Source organism: Cynocephalus volans, chromosome 8, assembly GCF_027409185.1.
Source record: "Cynocephalus volans isolate mCynVol1 chromosome 8, mCynVol1.pri, whole genome shotgun sequence".
NCBI classification, from domain to species: Eukaryota; Metazoa; Chordata; class Mammalia; order Dermoptera; family Cynocephalidae; genus Cynocephalus; species Cynocephalus volans.
In genome coordinates this window covers 15731702-15745485 of record NC_084467.1, presented here as the reverse complement: position 1 = coordinate 15745485, position 13784 = coordinate 15731702, and the positions used below count along the sequence as shown (strand labels likewise).

Genomic DNA, 13784 nt, shown 5'->3' with positions numbered 1-13784 from the left:
TCCAGCACCGCGGACAGCTCCCCACTCCAATTCTTGCCTTTGATGGTGAGCAGGGGTGGGGAGAAGGTACTAAGCAGTACTGCATCCCAATGTCAAGAGACCTCAAACAGGAACCCAAGACCAAGATTGGTTGGTCTCATATACAATTTCTCTGTCCTACTTCAAGACAAAACCCAGTCAGAGCAAGCCCGAGGAGATAGCTGGCATCACAGATCCCACCTAACCCCTCCTCTCCTTGCTAAGCCTGTTGCCGTGGAAACAAGAGCTTGCTCCAGGGACAAACTAGGGGAAGGGGTGGGATTTCAGGTATCAGAAGAGTCCCACTCTCTTCTTGCTCCCTCATCCCTTGCTCTCCTGAACTATGATCCTTTCCCCCAGTTCAATAAACAGACTGAGGGCCTTTTATGCATAAATACATAGCTAGGCCCTATGGGGAGAGATGGATGAGAAAGATCTGTTTTTTTCCTCCTAATGAGTTTATAAATCCAGAGGAGGAGGCGGGATATCTGCACAACTAAAAATACAAGGGAAAGTTGAATAATGAAATAATCGAGACAAATCATCTCCCAAGGGGGATGAAGCTCTTCTGGGTAGTTGGGGGAGGGGGCTGAGTGGTTCTATCACTCTTTCTTCCACCCTGCATGGAGCGCTCAGGCACTCTGATTGGCTAGCAGGTCTGTGCCCTCACTTGACTGTAAGTTCCTGGAGGGCAGAAGCCGTGTTTACATCTTGCTATTTTTGCAGATGGCCAACCACAGGGCTTTGCACATATCAGGCATTTGAAAAAAAAGAGGAACCAAATCTTTTCTACTGGATTCTACACATTCTTGGATGGCACAAGACATGTCCAATGAATCTCTGATGTTGGGTGGTGGGAACAGTCAGATAGACATGGGTTTAATCTTAGACCACATCAGCTTTGTGACCTTGGGTAAATGACTGAAACTCTCAAGATCAATTTTTCCATTTGGAAAATGGTGACAATGGTCACAATCCTCCTAGGATTGTGGTCTGGATTAAATACCAAGCTGTGCATTCAGTAGCTAGCGCGGTTTCTGACACACAGCAGACCCTGAGTAAATGTCAGTTTCCTTCCTCTCTTCTCTGTACCCCTCTCCACTCAGAACCTAGTGCGGTGTGTTAGCCAGACCAGGCACATGACAAAAATTTGTAGAACTTGAAGGACAGCTATCAATGGCTTCACCTCTTACAAATAGGAAAGTTATGCTCACACCACTTCAGGGTTTTATTTTGGAAGTAAATTGAGTTTGGGAGTCTCCGTTTGAACTGCTAAAAAAAAAAAAAAGTTGTTTCTTGGAACAGAAAGTGCTAAGGAAGCCAGGTTAGGAAGCCAGGTTGGGGGAGCACAGCCGATTTACCCTGGAGCCCTGACCCAGGGAAGGGGTCCTCTTAGCTGGTACCTTGACTTGGTGGATACTGGTGCCACTCATGCTGCTGCTCCTGTCCACGAGGAAGATGAACTCCCTGCGGGTCTTTCTCAGGTTTGGCTGCACTGACTGGAGGTCAGGACAAAAATTGAGCATGATGACAGAATGGTGGGGGATGTCTTTGTGGAGGCGTTTCCGGATGATTTCTGTCTGGAGGAGAAAGGAAAACTCTCTGACTTGGGCAATCAAGGGGTCCAGAGATAGTCCTGGGACTCATGCTGGTCCCCATCTCTCACCAAATGTTGTCAAGATCTCACTCATACTCTGCACAAAAGACTTCCAGGTTGGCTGCACTTGGCTCCTCTGTCTGCTAGACATTCACAGATTGTGACAGCAAGCATGGACTTTACAAGCAAAAAGACTTGGTTTGAATCCTGGCTCTGTCATTATCCAACTGTGTGATTTTGGGCAAGTTCCTCCTCTGGGTCTGTTTCCTCATTTGTAAATTGGGGTGAATAACGTCCCCTTCTCAGGGCAGTTATGAGGATGCACTGAGCTAGTGCACAGATGGGAGGCCCTGGGTTGCATAAGGGTCTCTCGCTTTTACACTCCGTGTGTAAGTGGCTCTCTGGCTCATCTTGGCTGTGAACCTGGTTTCCTTGGTATAGTGATTTCCTCCCACTGATATATTCCTGCTCATTTTTCAAATTTTACCTGTTTGGAAAGCCTGCCCTGATCTTCCAGGTAGACTTAATTACTTAGTTTTCTCATCTGTGAAATGAGGATGAGAGCACTACCTCACTGAGTGGCTGTATGGATTAAATGCCACGCTTGTGGGACCGCTGCCTGGCAGAGAGTAATCGTCTCTGGACAGTTGCCACCCGTTGCCATCACTGCTGATGAAACTTCTCACACTGAATGCAGTTTTGTGCTCTCATCCCCGTCTCCCCTCTAGCTTGTACACAACATGAAAGCAAATCATGCCTTAGTCTCCCTCGCACTTCCCGGAATTGACAGAGAGCCTGGTACAGAGATGCATCAGGAAACATGAAAGGAGGGACAGCGCTCAGTTCTTTATCTTTTTATGTGGCCTCATGGCTGGCCCTGAGGCCACATAGTGCTGCACAACCTCCTTCCTGACTCTCCCCTCCCTCCATACAGAATCTCATTCCCTCCGTCCTCGCTCTGCTTTCTCTCCCTCCACCCCGGCTTGCTCTCTCTCTGTCTCCTTATCTGGTGGTCTCCATGTATGCATGCATCTCTCTGTGTCTGTTTCTCAGTTGCTCTCTATCTGGGTTCCTTCCCCATCTGGATAGATGACGACGCCACCCACCCAGCTGCTCAAACCAAAGACCCAGCAGTGATCCTTGATTCCTCTCTTTCCCCACCCCGCACATCTCATCCTTCAGCATAGGATGGTCAGTCCTACAGCTAAAATACATCCCCAACTCATCCTCTTCTCTCTCTCCGCTGCTGCCACTTCTCTCTTGCTGGACCTTTGCAATGGCCTCTTACCATCCTCTTTCTCCCATGGTTTTCTCCCTGTGGTCCATTCTGCGTGGAGCAGTCAGAGTGATGATTCTTGCCATTCTCTTGCTCCAGCTCCAGTGCAGCTTCTGCACATGGCTTATGAAGCCCTGCATGGCCTGACCCCTGCGTCCCTGTCCACCTCATCTGTACCTGCTCTGCTCTCTGCACTGCAGCCACAGCAACTTCGTTCTGTTCTCTGCTTCCACTTCTCCACATGTGTTGTGCCCTCTCTGCCCGCTCCCCTCTTGGCGGGCTCTTCGCCATCCTCCAGGTCTCATTCTCAGACAGGCTTTTGCTACAAAGGGCACCCAGTGCCTGTCACTCATTGTCACATCTTCCTGTTTTATGTCTTTCATGGTCCCCATACCCGTCCACACTGAGGATGCTCATTTGTTTACTTTTTGTCTGTCTCCCCATTCTAGAACATAAGCTCCAAGAGGACGAGGAATGTGCCATTTTCAGTGTTGTCTGCCCAGTGCCTAGACTAGAACCTGACATCTATTGGGCACTTGATGTTTGTGGAATGAATGAGTGAGAGAATAAATCCGTGTGGGTCTTTGTTGTCTACCACTGACCTGTGTGTACATTGGTTTTTTTCTTTCAGTCTCTGTCTCGATTTGTATCTGTTTCTCTCTGCATCTCTGCCTCTTGTACATGGTGTCTCCCTCTGTGTCATTTGCCCTCTCGTGGCTAAATCGCATCTTTTGACAGCTTGTCCCACCTACTCTGCCTGATTGGTACTTGCCCTCCGGATGCCCCCCGACCGTCTACTTCCCTGCTGAGGGATCCTGCTCTCCTTCCTACATAGAACCCCTTTGCCAAAGGCCACTGCCCAGACTGGCTCTTTTGATGACAGAATCCAGGGCAGCAACGGCCACATCTGCCAGTGAGAGAAGCCACCTCCAGAAACCTGACTTCTTCCTTTCAGAGGGATGGGGGTGGGGTGCCCTGGCTCAGGATTCGCTAATGTCTCCTCAGGCTGCCATTATCCAATTACAATAAACTCATCACTTCTTCGCAGCCGTGGGCTGATCACAGCCATCCATGGAGCTCCCAAGAATACAGGCTATTTGCATCACCACCCTAAGGTGGTAAATTAATTCTCATTTGCTTCGGCAGTCCCAGAGCTGATTGATTTAAGGCTTGGCAGGCAGGGCAACCGGCCTCAGGTCTGGGAGCCCCATCGCCCACCCTGCTGCCCCCCCCCCACGCCGCAGCTCTCAGAGCTTGGTGGCTCCCCTGACATTGCCATTCCCCACTCAGAATCTGGCTCCAGCTTCTTCTCCCAACTGACTCATCTGGGCGAGGGGGCACCTCCAGGAAGGTGGGTGTTTCCGGCGGGGTCTCTAAACATGGGGATGACAGGATGGGCATTGAGCCACGTACGCTTTCCCTTCGCCATCCTTCCTGCCCCCACCAGCAGCTGCTTCCAGTGGGGCCTCTAACAATGGGGACAACTCGAGCAGAAAGCCAGTCGTACTTGCTGTCCATTTGTCCCCTCACCATCCCCCTGGGCCAGCTAGGCCAGCAGGGAATGGGGTGGCCTGTTCAGTCCAGCCTTGCTGCCCCCACATGATCGATTCTCATTCCTCAGCCTTGTTGTCACCAAATCTAACTCCCAAGACAACAATCTCCCCCCTCCTCCAGCTCGCTAGTTATCTAGAAACTTCAGTTGTCTCATCTAAAAAAGGAGGCCAATAAAAAGAGGTGTGCCATCCCAAACCTAAGAATATTCTAGAACAAGGACACAAACAAGAAATAAACAAATGTGCAAGATCAGTTTGGAGAGGGATGGGGACCATGAAGGAAATAAACCAGGACGATACGATAATGAGTGCCCCTGTTGGCCGAGCAGCCCGGAGAAGGCCAAGGCTGTTTCCACCACTAGCTGTGAATTTTGCCTGGCTTAGGCCCCTCGGAGGTACTAGGAGAAGGTGACCCGGCAGGAGGTGGGAAGATAGCTGGGTGACTACCGCCTCTGGGGGTCCATTTTCCATCTGCCCTGCGGTGCCCCTCCCACCCACTGAAGGGAACAGTTCCTGTCCAGCCTCTGACACCAGTTTGCTGGGTGGCCTCAAGCAGGTCACCTCCCTCACCTCGGGCTCGGTGAAGACCCAGTTTCCAATGCCACCAGCTCTGCCCCATTGGGCCCTTCCTTTAGCTGCCCTCACCTTCCGCTCTGCACTGTGGTCCTTCTTCGTCCCTTTAATGAAATCTGTTCTTCCCTTCAAGTGCTGGTCAAACTCTCCCAAGGTCATGTCCCCTTTTTCCATCAGGACATGTGGCATGTGGGGCTCTGCAGAGGTGAGATCAACTCTCAGCACATGTCTGCTGTGTGAGGGGGAGGCCAGGGGCCTTGGTTTAGGGGCAAGGTCTTCACAGAGGGGGACTCCCAACTGGAAGGGGGGGGTGGAATCCCTGGCTGCCTGCAGCCGTGTGGGCCATGGGTGACTCACTGCCCCTCTCTGGGCCTCAGTTTATCCATCTGTACAATGAGAGTGGGACAGGGCTAAATGACTCTCTGATCTCAGGTCTTGACATTCTGTGAATTCTTGAGGAGATAAAAGAGTTGCTCCTTGAGAGTACAGAACTGCCAGGGTCTCACTGAGCTTAGGGTTTCAAAGATCCTCTGCTCAGCTGGCCCGGGGGCAAAGTGTCTCAATGGGTGGGTGAGACCTTGGACCTCTGGAGCTTGAATCAGGCAGGAGACACTTGATGCCACCAGCTAGAGCCAAGTCTCCCAGGAGGCAGGTAGCTGCTCTCCTCTCCTCTGCCACACACCCCCTACCCTTGCCCTACCTAGTCGCTAGGCAGGGAGCCCTGTGTCTGTCCCCACAGGACCAACACCTCCTCCCTCCCAGAGGCAGCCCAGGGGTCTCCATGGGGCACTGTACCACTGGGGTGGATGAGGATCTCCACGGGCCGGTCGAAGGTGTGCTTGTTGGCCAGGGTGATGATGACGCTCTTGGCTGAGCAGGCAGAAGGGGCAGCATCAGCGCGGATCTCGTGGGTGGGACTCTCCACCCCTGAGTGGCACAGAAAGGCATGGGGGACAGGCTCAGAAACCGCAGGAGAGATAGGAACTCAGTGGGGACACTGAGACCCAGGCCAGAGATAACTGCCATGCCAGCTCCACTAGGGTCTTCTAACCTGCTCTGTGACCAGGGACAGGCCTCCTCAATTTCCCCATCTGCAAAATGTGATATTAGAAAGATAGCGTCTAATGGCTCTTCCTGCCCTGACCTCAGGATCCAGTAGGGGACAGAGGAAATTGCTTCCTTATAGGGCACGCAAAGCCCCAGCATGTCGCCAAGCAGACAGAGCTCAACGCTCGATCTAATGCAACATTGCTCTAAGAGAACACTTGCTGACCAGAAACAACATCCTCATGTCCTCTCAAAGCCCCACGTGGTTGGTGAGAAGGACCATCAGAGCGATGGTTCTCAACTCTGGCTGCTCGTTAGAATCACTTGGGTAGCTTTCAAATTTTCCCATACCCAGGACACACCCCAGAATCTCTGGGGGTGAGATCTAGGCTGAGGTACATTTGAAAGCTCCCCAGGTGAGAACGGGGAAGCAGCTAGGGCCCCTGGGAGAGAACCAAGAACCACCATTCCCCAATGGACATTTCCCCAAGGAAGCCAGTGGGATGGGGGTGGGTGGCCTTGAAAGCTGTCTGGGGAGGGGCTCCACTTTGGACTGCTTATGGGGGAAGGGGAGCGGGAGTCCATAAAGCTCTGTGTGCTCTGGTTTGTCTTCTATCTAGACCACTTGGCTCCCCTGCCCTGCTCTTCCTTTCTATTCCTGGTGGCTTTTAGCCTGAAGCTCTCCCCACCCTGGGGCCTCTTTTGGTCCCCACTGGTCTGGCAGCTCCCTCTTACCTGCGAGCAGACATGGCCCACGGATCTCCAGCTGGAAGCTGAAGTCATACTCCATGGGGTTGGACACATCAGTGTCCAGGAGAGTCGCCAGGCACAACTTGTTCCAGGAGTCCAGGGCCTGGGCACCGAAGCAATGTCTGTCCTTGCTAGGGAGGAGCCGAGGGGAGGAGGAGGTGCAGCCAGGGCAGAGGCAGGACCAGCGTGAGGAGACAAGGAGAGGACGGTGACTTCCCAGCAGCCAGCCCGCTGAGGGGGCTGAGGGGTTGTCTCCCACCCCCAGACCCTTCCTCTCCCACTCAACTGACCCCAGGGGGAGCCTGAATTCAGACATAAGGTGCAGCTCCCCTGGAAACACCTGCAAAGGCCGGGAACCAGGTTGAGGGCTCTAGATAATCAGCTGACATCATTCTCACTGCAGCTCCAAGAGGAGGTGAGCAGCCCACGTTCCCACAACTAGGACTTGGCAGAGCTGGCATCCTGGCCCACGTCTGCCTGGCTCCATGAAGACAGGGTCTGCACTATGCCACAACGCCTCTTGAATCCCTGCTCTGTCTCTGTGACCTGGGAACCCTTGGAAAATTCACTTCTCCTCTAAGTGTTTTTTTCTCATCCATTCAAGGGAACAATAGTTATACAGTTGTCTGGAGGACTCCATGAGTGGCTACTCAGCTATGGTCTGTCACCTGCTGAATACTCCAGTTTCTGGACCCTTTTTCTTTGTGCTTCCCCACCCCATCTCTGATTCTCCTCTGTGCTCCCAACCCCACAGGCACCCCCTCTAAGGTCTTTGATATATGTCCATATTCTTGTAAAGTATGTGGTGGCACTTGTGTATGACTTTGTTTTAAACTGACGATTGCCTTATGCTATGAATCTCATTCAATCTCTTATTTTTTTTCACTCCACACTGTGTTTTTAAGCTCTGTCCAAGTAGCTGTAAACCAAGGTCCTTGTGGCTAACATGTGTCCTTTGGGGACATCCACTACATTGTACTATGTGTTCCTGCCCCACCTTCCTGCATCTGCAAATACCATCACCAGGAATATCTTTGTCCCTGTCCCCTTCGGACTTGTGAAAGAATTTCTCTGGGATCCCTGGGTCAAGGGCACATGCCGAGTATCGCTGGATGCTCTCCAGGGTGGCTGTTCCAGTTCCCACTTCTATCAGCTGTGAGAGAGGGTTCCCTTCTCCTGTGTCCTCACTAACACCTGGTATTGTCTGTTTTTCTTATTCTTTCTTGTGTCACTCTGTCTAAGCAATTTTGAGGTTCCTAGGGATTTAACACAAGTTTTACCCAAGAGTGCCACTACTAACTTTGCCTGCTAGAATGGGCGGGCATAAGCTTACCAGGGCCCGCTCAGGGGCATCAGGACCTCCTGAGCCTCTTGTTCCCTGATCCACTTAGGTCCTGAATGTCCCAGCTAGGCCCCACCTCGAAACGCACAAGGCTTGTAGCCAATGGCAGGACTTAAATCAAGACAACACACAGGCTGGTGTTCCCTGGTGTAGACTGGCTTGTGCCACCGGCTTCTCTGTTGTGCTACCTGTCCTCATGCTGGCCTTCAAGACCCTACATGACGTGACTCCTTGCCACCTCTCTGACCTCTACTCCTTTCCTCTCCCATTCTGCTATAGCCATATGAGTCATCTCACTCTGCTGTAGCCATGCTAGTTTTTCTGCCGCTGCTCAAACACACCAAGCCAGTTGCTGCCTCAGGGCCTTTGCACTTACTACTCTCTCTGCCTGAAATGTTCTTCCTCCACGATATTTCCATGGCTTGCTCCCTGCCTTCAGGTCAGGCCACGGATGTTGCCTAATCCCTGTCTATTCTAGCTAAAATAGCACTCACCCCACCTTGTCTCCTCTGTCTCCTGTAGCTCTTGGGTAGAAAATAGACTCAGCTGCAGGTGCCTCAGGCTGAGACCCATCTCCTTTTTCCTCCTTCTCCACCAGGGGAGTGCAGAGAAACTGTCTGGCTACTAGACCTGTTGGATTCCCCTCCCTGCCCTGCTGAAAACCCTTTTAATGGCTCCTTGTTGCTATGGGGAGAAGCCCAAAGTCTTTGCCAGGGCCACAGAGTGTCCTGTGCCTCTGTGGCCTCATCACATGCCACCTGCACTTCAGTTTCTCTCTGGGGCCCTGTCCTTGCTACCCCAGGGCTTTTGCTCCTGCTGTTCTCCACTCAGGAATGCTTCTCTCTGTGCCTACATTCTCCTCATTGCTCAGCTCTCAGAGGAGCCTGGCCTGGCCCCAGGACCCCCAGGTTGGGTCCCTCTTTTATACCTTAGCCCAGTGAACTTCTCCTTCATTGCACTTTTCACATAATTATGCATTTGAGTATGTAAATAATTAGTTACACATTAGTTGTGTTATTAGTTGGATAATGGTCCTTCTACCAAGTTCCCAAAGGGCAGGAACCATGTTAGTTTCATTCCCTGTCTATCCTTAACACCCAGCCCAGTGTCTAGAACATAGCAGGTGCTCAGAAAATACCTCTTGAGTGAATTAAAAAATAAGCCCTTGAAATTCTGATCCCAAGCTGTCCAAATCCCAGAAGATCTAGCCAGTACCAATACAGAGGCATTTCAGGGACATTCTTAAGTGCTCTAAAAGTGAGTGGGAGAGGAGGAAATGACTCAGAAGGTGGCAACCATAGAGCAGATCCTCACCTTTTCCTCCACCCCGCACCCTGCGGACCTCACCTGCTTTGCTTGCTGCCACTCACCCAAGACTCTGACCCTGGTCTGGGCAGGGCCTCCTTACCCCTGGGGCTGTTGGTTGGAGGGGCCAGTGCTCTTGGAGCAGAACTGGGGCACGATCGGGGCGCAGACAGCAGGCAGAAGGACCCTCACAGCCCCGCTGGGCAGTGTCGGCAGCTCCGAAGAGGTGCTGATGAAGATGGTGACGTTCTCCATGGGGGTAATGGTCCCCAGGTTGACCACGAACAGGATTCGCTCCAAATCCTCATCCAAGGCTACCTTTCCTGGTGTGCAGGAATGAGGGGTGATGGAAACCCCCTCTTGCAGAATGTTCCCTAAGTGCCAGACTGGAGTCAAGGGCTGTGCGTATATTATCTCTGATCCCCTCTAAGCTTCCTGTGGGATAAGTTTCAGTAGCCCCATTTTGCTGATGGGAAAACCAAGGCTCAGCATGGGGGTGGGACTGGCCTAAGTTACTAAACAAATAACTAACTTGTTGAACCAGGATCTGAAACCACATGGCTCTGAGTCCAGGCCTGTGTACTTTCCACTGTACTTTGCTGGGAGTGGGAGACTTGGACCTACAAGAAACCCCAACAGAGGGTCACATCTCTATCCCACAAATTCTACTCTCCTGCCAAGCACAAAATTGAAGCATCTCCTACCTCTGGGATCCATGTTTTTGCTCATGCTCTTTCCTGTTATCTGAAAAGCCCATTCCCTCAACCCTACGTGGCCAATCTTACCCATCCATCCAACCCTTCCATGAAAACCTCACTGGTGCCCAATCTGGACCCCTCTTTCCTTCTCTGACATTGTCAAGGCCTCTCTTTGCATAGCCATTTTTGACCTCCCATCATGGTTACTCTTGGGCATGTCTTAGCTATTCTTCAAGGCCATGAGAAATCATGACAATGTGAGGGCAAATTTGTACCTTACACATGTGAGTGGTCACTAAAAGATTCTTGAAGATCTTAATAAACAAGTGAGCAAACTTCATCTCTATCATAGATCCAATGGTAACTATCTCTTATGTCATAAGATATTTGCTCTGGGTTCAAATCCTGGCTCTGCCACTAATGCTGTGTGACCTTGAGCCAGTCACTTTCCCTCTCTGAGCCTCAGTTTCCTCAATAGCAGACATCAGTAGCCATGCTTTGAATACCTACTGGGATGTAAGTGCTCTGTGTGCATTGTCTTGGTTGAGCACTGGGTGGGTATAATTATTTATTCCCTTTTACAGAGGAGGTTAATTTCTTATCTAAGCTCACGCTGCTTGTGAGCATCAGGATAGTGACTCATTTCACAGCTTCTGAGCTTAAATAATGTGCTATTCTGTTCTCCAAAGAGATCTTAAAAACCCTTTTGTTGACTCTCCTTTGATCCTCACCACACTTTCGAGATAAGAACAGGAACAATTGACTATTTTACAGACAGTGAAGACAAGGTTCAGAGAAGTTAATTATTGGCCCAATGTCACACAGGATTGCATGTCAGGATTCCTGACTCTAGTTCAGTTCTCTCTCTATTCTACCCCTTGGCGCCTTTGCAGTCTACCTGTGGCTCCAGGTGCAGGTCCTGCCACAGCCCTTCTGGTCTCCTTACCTGTGACAGTTGCGGATCGGACCTGGGAGACATCGATGTGGCTGCTTTCCAGCTTGGCTTTGTCCTTGATCTGTACGGTCACGACACGGTCGGCAACGACCGCCTCAAAGCCGATCACCGTGGTGTACTCATCCAGTGGGTACACGAAGAGGCCTGCCGGAGTGGGGCCCAGCATCGTGGGGTGCACAGCCCCACTGTGCACACCCTGCTCCTGGAAAGGAACCCAAGCCTCTGGCCTGCCAGACAGATGGTACTCACTGCTACTTAGAGGATGCCAAGAAGACTCGGCAGACTGCCAGGCTGGGACCTCATGGTTCTGGGTGCTGGGCAGGTAAGTGCGGTGGCAGGCACTATGTGAGTAGCAGGACAACTGGACAAGGGGCAGCTGTCCCCCGGTTCCAGCCAGCTCTAACTTTGCAGGCAAGTGAGCTTGGTGTGGCCAGAACTTTTGATTTTCCAAAAGAGAGAGGAAACCCGGATTTTTTGTGACCTGTTGTGTAACCCTAATAAAACATGTCTATGTGGTGGATTTGGTCCCTGGCCACCAGTGTGACACCTGTGGCACTGAGGGCTGGGGCTGTGGAGAAAGTAGACTAGAGTTCTAATCCAGACCCCACCGTGATTTGAGCCAGGTGACCTTGGAAAAGACATTTAGCTTCTCTAAACCTCACGGCCTGTCTGTAAGATGTTGATAACAAGGCCAAACTCACGGGGTGGTTGTGAGAATCAAAAAAATAGACCCCATTGATTAAGCCATGTGCCCAACAGTACCTGCTGCACAGTCTACATTTTATTCCTTCCCAGACTTCAGGAGCACCTGGATCACTTGGGAGCCTGTTAACATGCAGATTCGGGGTCTGTAGTTCGGGGGAGGGGCCTGAGATTCTGCATTTCTAAGCGGCTTCTGAGGGACGCTGATGGCTCACAGACCACGCTTGGAATATCAAGGTCTTGTTAATCTATCCTCTAACACTGGAACAGCACAATGCTGGGTCCACAAGCCCTGACTTCCTGTCCCTCTGAGCCTCAGTTTCCTCACCTATGAAGTGGGGAGACTTGTTCATTTTGCATGTGGAAAGCCAGAAAATTGTCTTGAAGTTGTTCAGTAATTTAGTCTCCTGGGTCCCCAGGTGGGTCCTGACTTAAGCCAACCTCTCTAGATTTCCTCAAACAGAGGAACAGGGCCATTTGCTCTGCCCAGGAGATTTCTAAGGGGAAAAAATTTCCCTGAAGGTTCTTTTCGGGCACTGTCGGCCCTCGGGCAGCCCTGAAATGGTTACAGGTGGGACTGCAGGTGGGTGCCCAGAGACATGCAGGTTGGTGGTGGGAGGCCCCATCACTGCGGATAAGAAGGGAATCCCGACCCTAACTAACCTCGACACAGCACCCTTCTGGTAAGCCTTCTTCTAATTCCCTTCCTGAAGTGGAAGGAGAGGAGCTGGATTTGCAAACGACTCTCGTGGGCAAAGGTCTGTCCACACCCAGCTGCTCACGCTGATGATTCATATTGCAGACTGTTTTCTGGTCCGCGCTGTCCTTCCTCGTGCATTGCCTCATCAGCTCCTCCCCTCATCCCCTGGCGTCCGGACAGGCAGAAGGGAGCATACTGATTTTGAGGGAGATAGTGGCTTCCCCAAGGTCATAGGAGCCAGAACCATGCATAGGACAGGGGGCTCCAGGCTGTGACTGACTCTTGATGCCTCTCCTACTGGGAGGCTCCCTGGAGAAAGAGGGAGACTGACCATTCCACCCAGTGTGTGGGCCTCATGGAAAATACAGGGTGCTGGGACAGTCAGCTGGGCTGAGCTCAGACCTCCTCAGCTCCAATCCTGACCATCCTTGTTATTAGCTTTTGAGGCCTGCAGGGCAGAAATGGAATTCCTATTTTACAAATGAGGAAACCGAGACTCAGAGAGGTCCCATGAATTGCCCAATGTCAATCAGCTGTTAAGTGTCAGGACAGGTATTCAACGTGGAGGAGGGCGTGGCCCTGGGAATCCCCCAGCAGGGGTCCTTACCCTGGAAGGGCTGGGATTCCAGGTTGCCGTAGGTGAGGGAGGCGGTCAGGCCCAGGGCGTAACCACTGACGAAGGAGGTGACATCAGATGCGGTGAGGGGCAGGGCTGCACCTGTGATCCGATTCAGCAGGCCAGGCATCCTGCTGGCTACTCAGCCTTTAGGGCCTGCAAGACACACGAAAGGCAGGAGGTGGGGGAGGCCCCCATCCTTCACTTAACCCAGTTTTCCCATTTCAGACCTCCCAGGCAATCAGAGCGCCATTCTCTATTTTCCTCAAGAACACCCCCATTCGTGACCCCATGAAAACTGTCAATCACCCCTGAGAAGAGAAATGGTCATGCTCTTTTTTTCCATTCCACTGGTGGAGAAACTGAGGCCTGAAGACATGTGACCTGCCCAGATTCACTCAGTGGGTTGAAGCATAGTCAGGGCTAGAGCTCAAACAGCCCCACATCCTGCTTAGAATCCCCCCAACAGACCATGCTGGGATGGGAGTGGAGGGACTCAGGCTCTGCCCCCTTCCTTTGTGAGTCCATAATCCCTGGGTCTCAGATGTTTCCTCGGCAGAATGGCTCACCAAGGCCTTCCTCCAACGTCAGTGGATCACCCACTACAGACAACACTTGGGATGTGAGGGAAGTGAGGAACACTCCCAAAGGA

At 51.7% G+C, this 13784-nt stretch overlaps 1 protein-coding gene across 1 annotated transcript in view; it reads right to left on the bottom strand.

The window, feature by feature from the left end:
- The window catches only part of VWA5B1 (von Willebrand factor A domain containing 5B1), a 36208-nt gene extending 22946 nt beyond the window's left edge, over window positions 1–13262 (bottom strand). The window contains exons 1-7 of the mRNA XM_063106967.1: window positions 13124–13262; window positions 11106–11258; window positions 9565–9835; window positions 6800–6945; window positions 5813–5944; window positions 5090–5214; window positions 1422–1598 (exon numbers count right to left, since the gene is read on the bottom strand). Of these exons, the coding sequence (XP_062963037.1) occupies window positions 1422–1598; window positions 5090–5214; window positions 5813–5944; window positions 6800–6945; window positions 9565–9835; window positions 11106–11258; window positions 13124–13262 (1143 nt within the window). The remainder of the gene's footprint in view (window positions 1–1421; window positions 1599–5089; window positions 5215–5812; window positions 5945–6799; window positions 6946–9564; window positions 9836–11105; window positions 11259–13123) is intronic.
- Window positions 13263–13784: the final 522 nt, after the last annotated feature.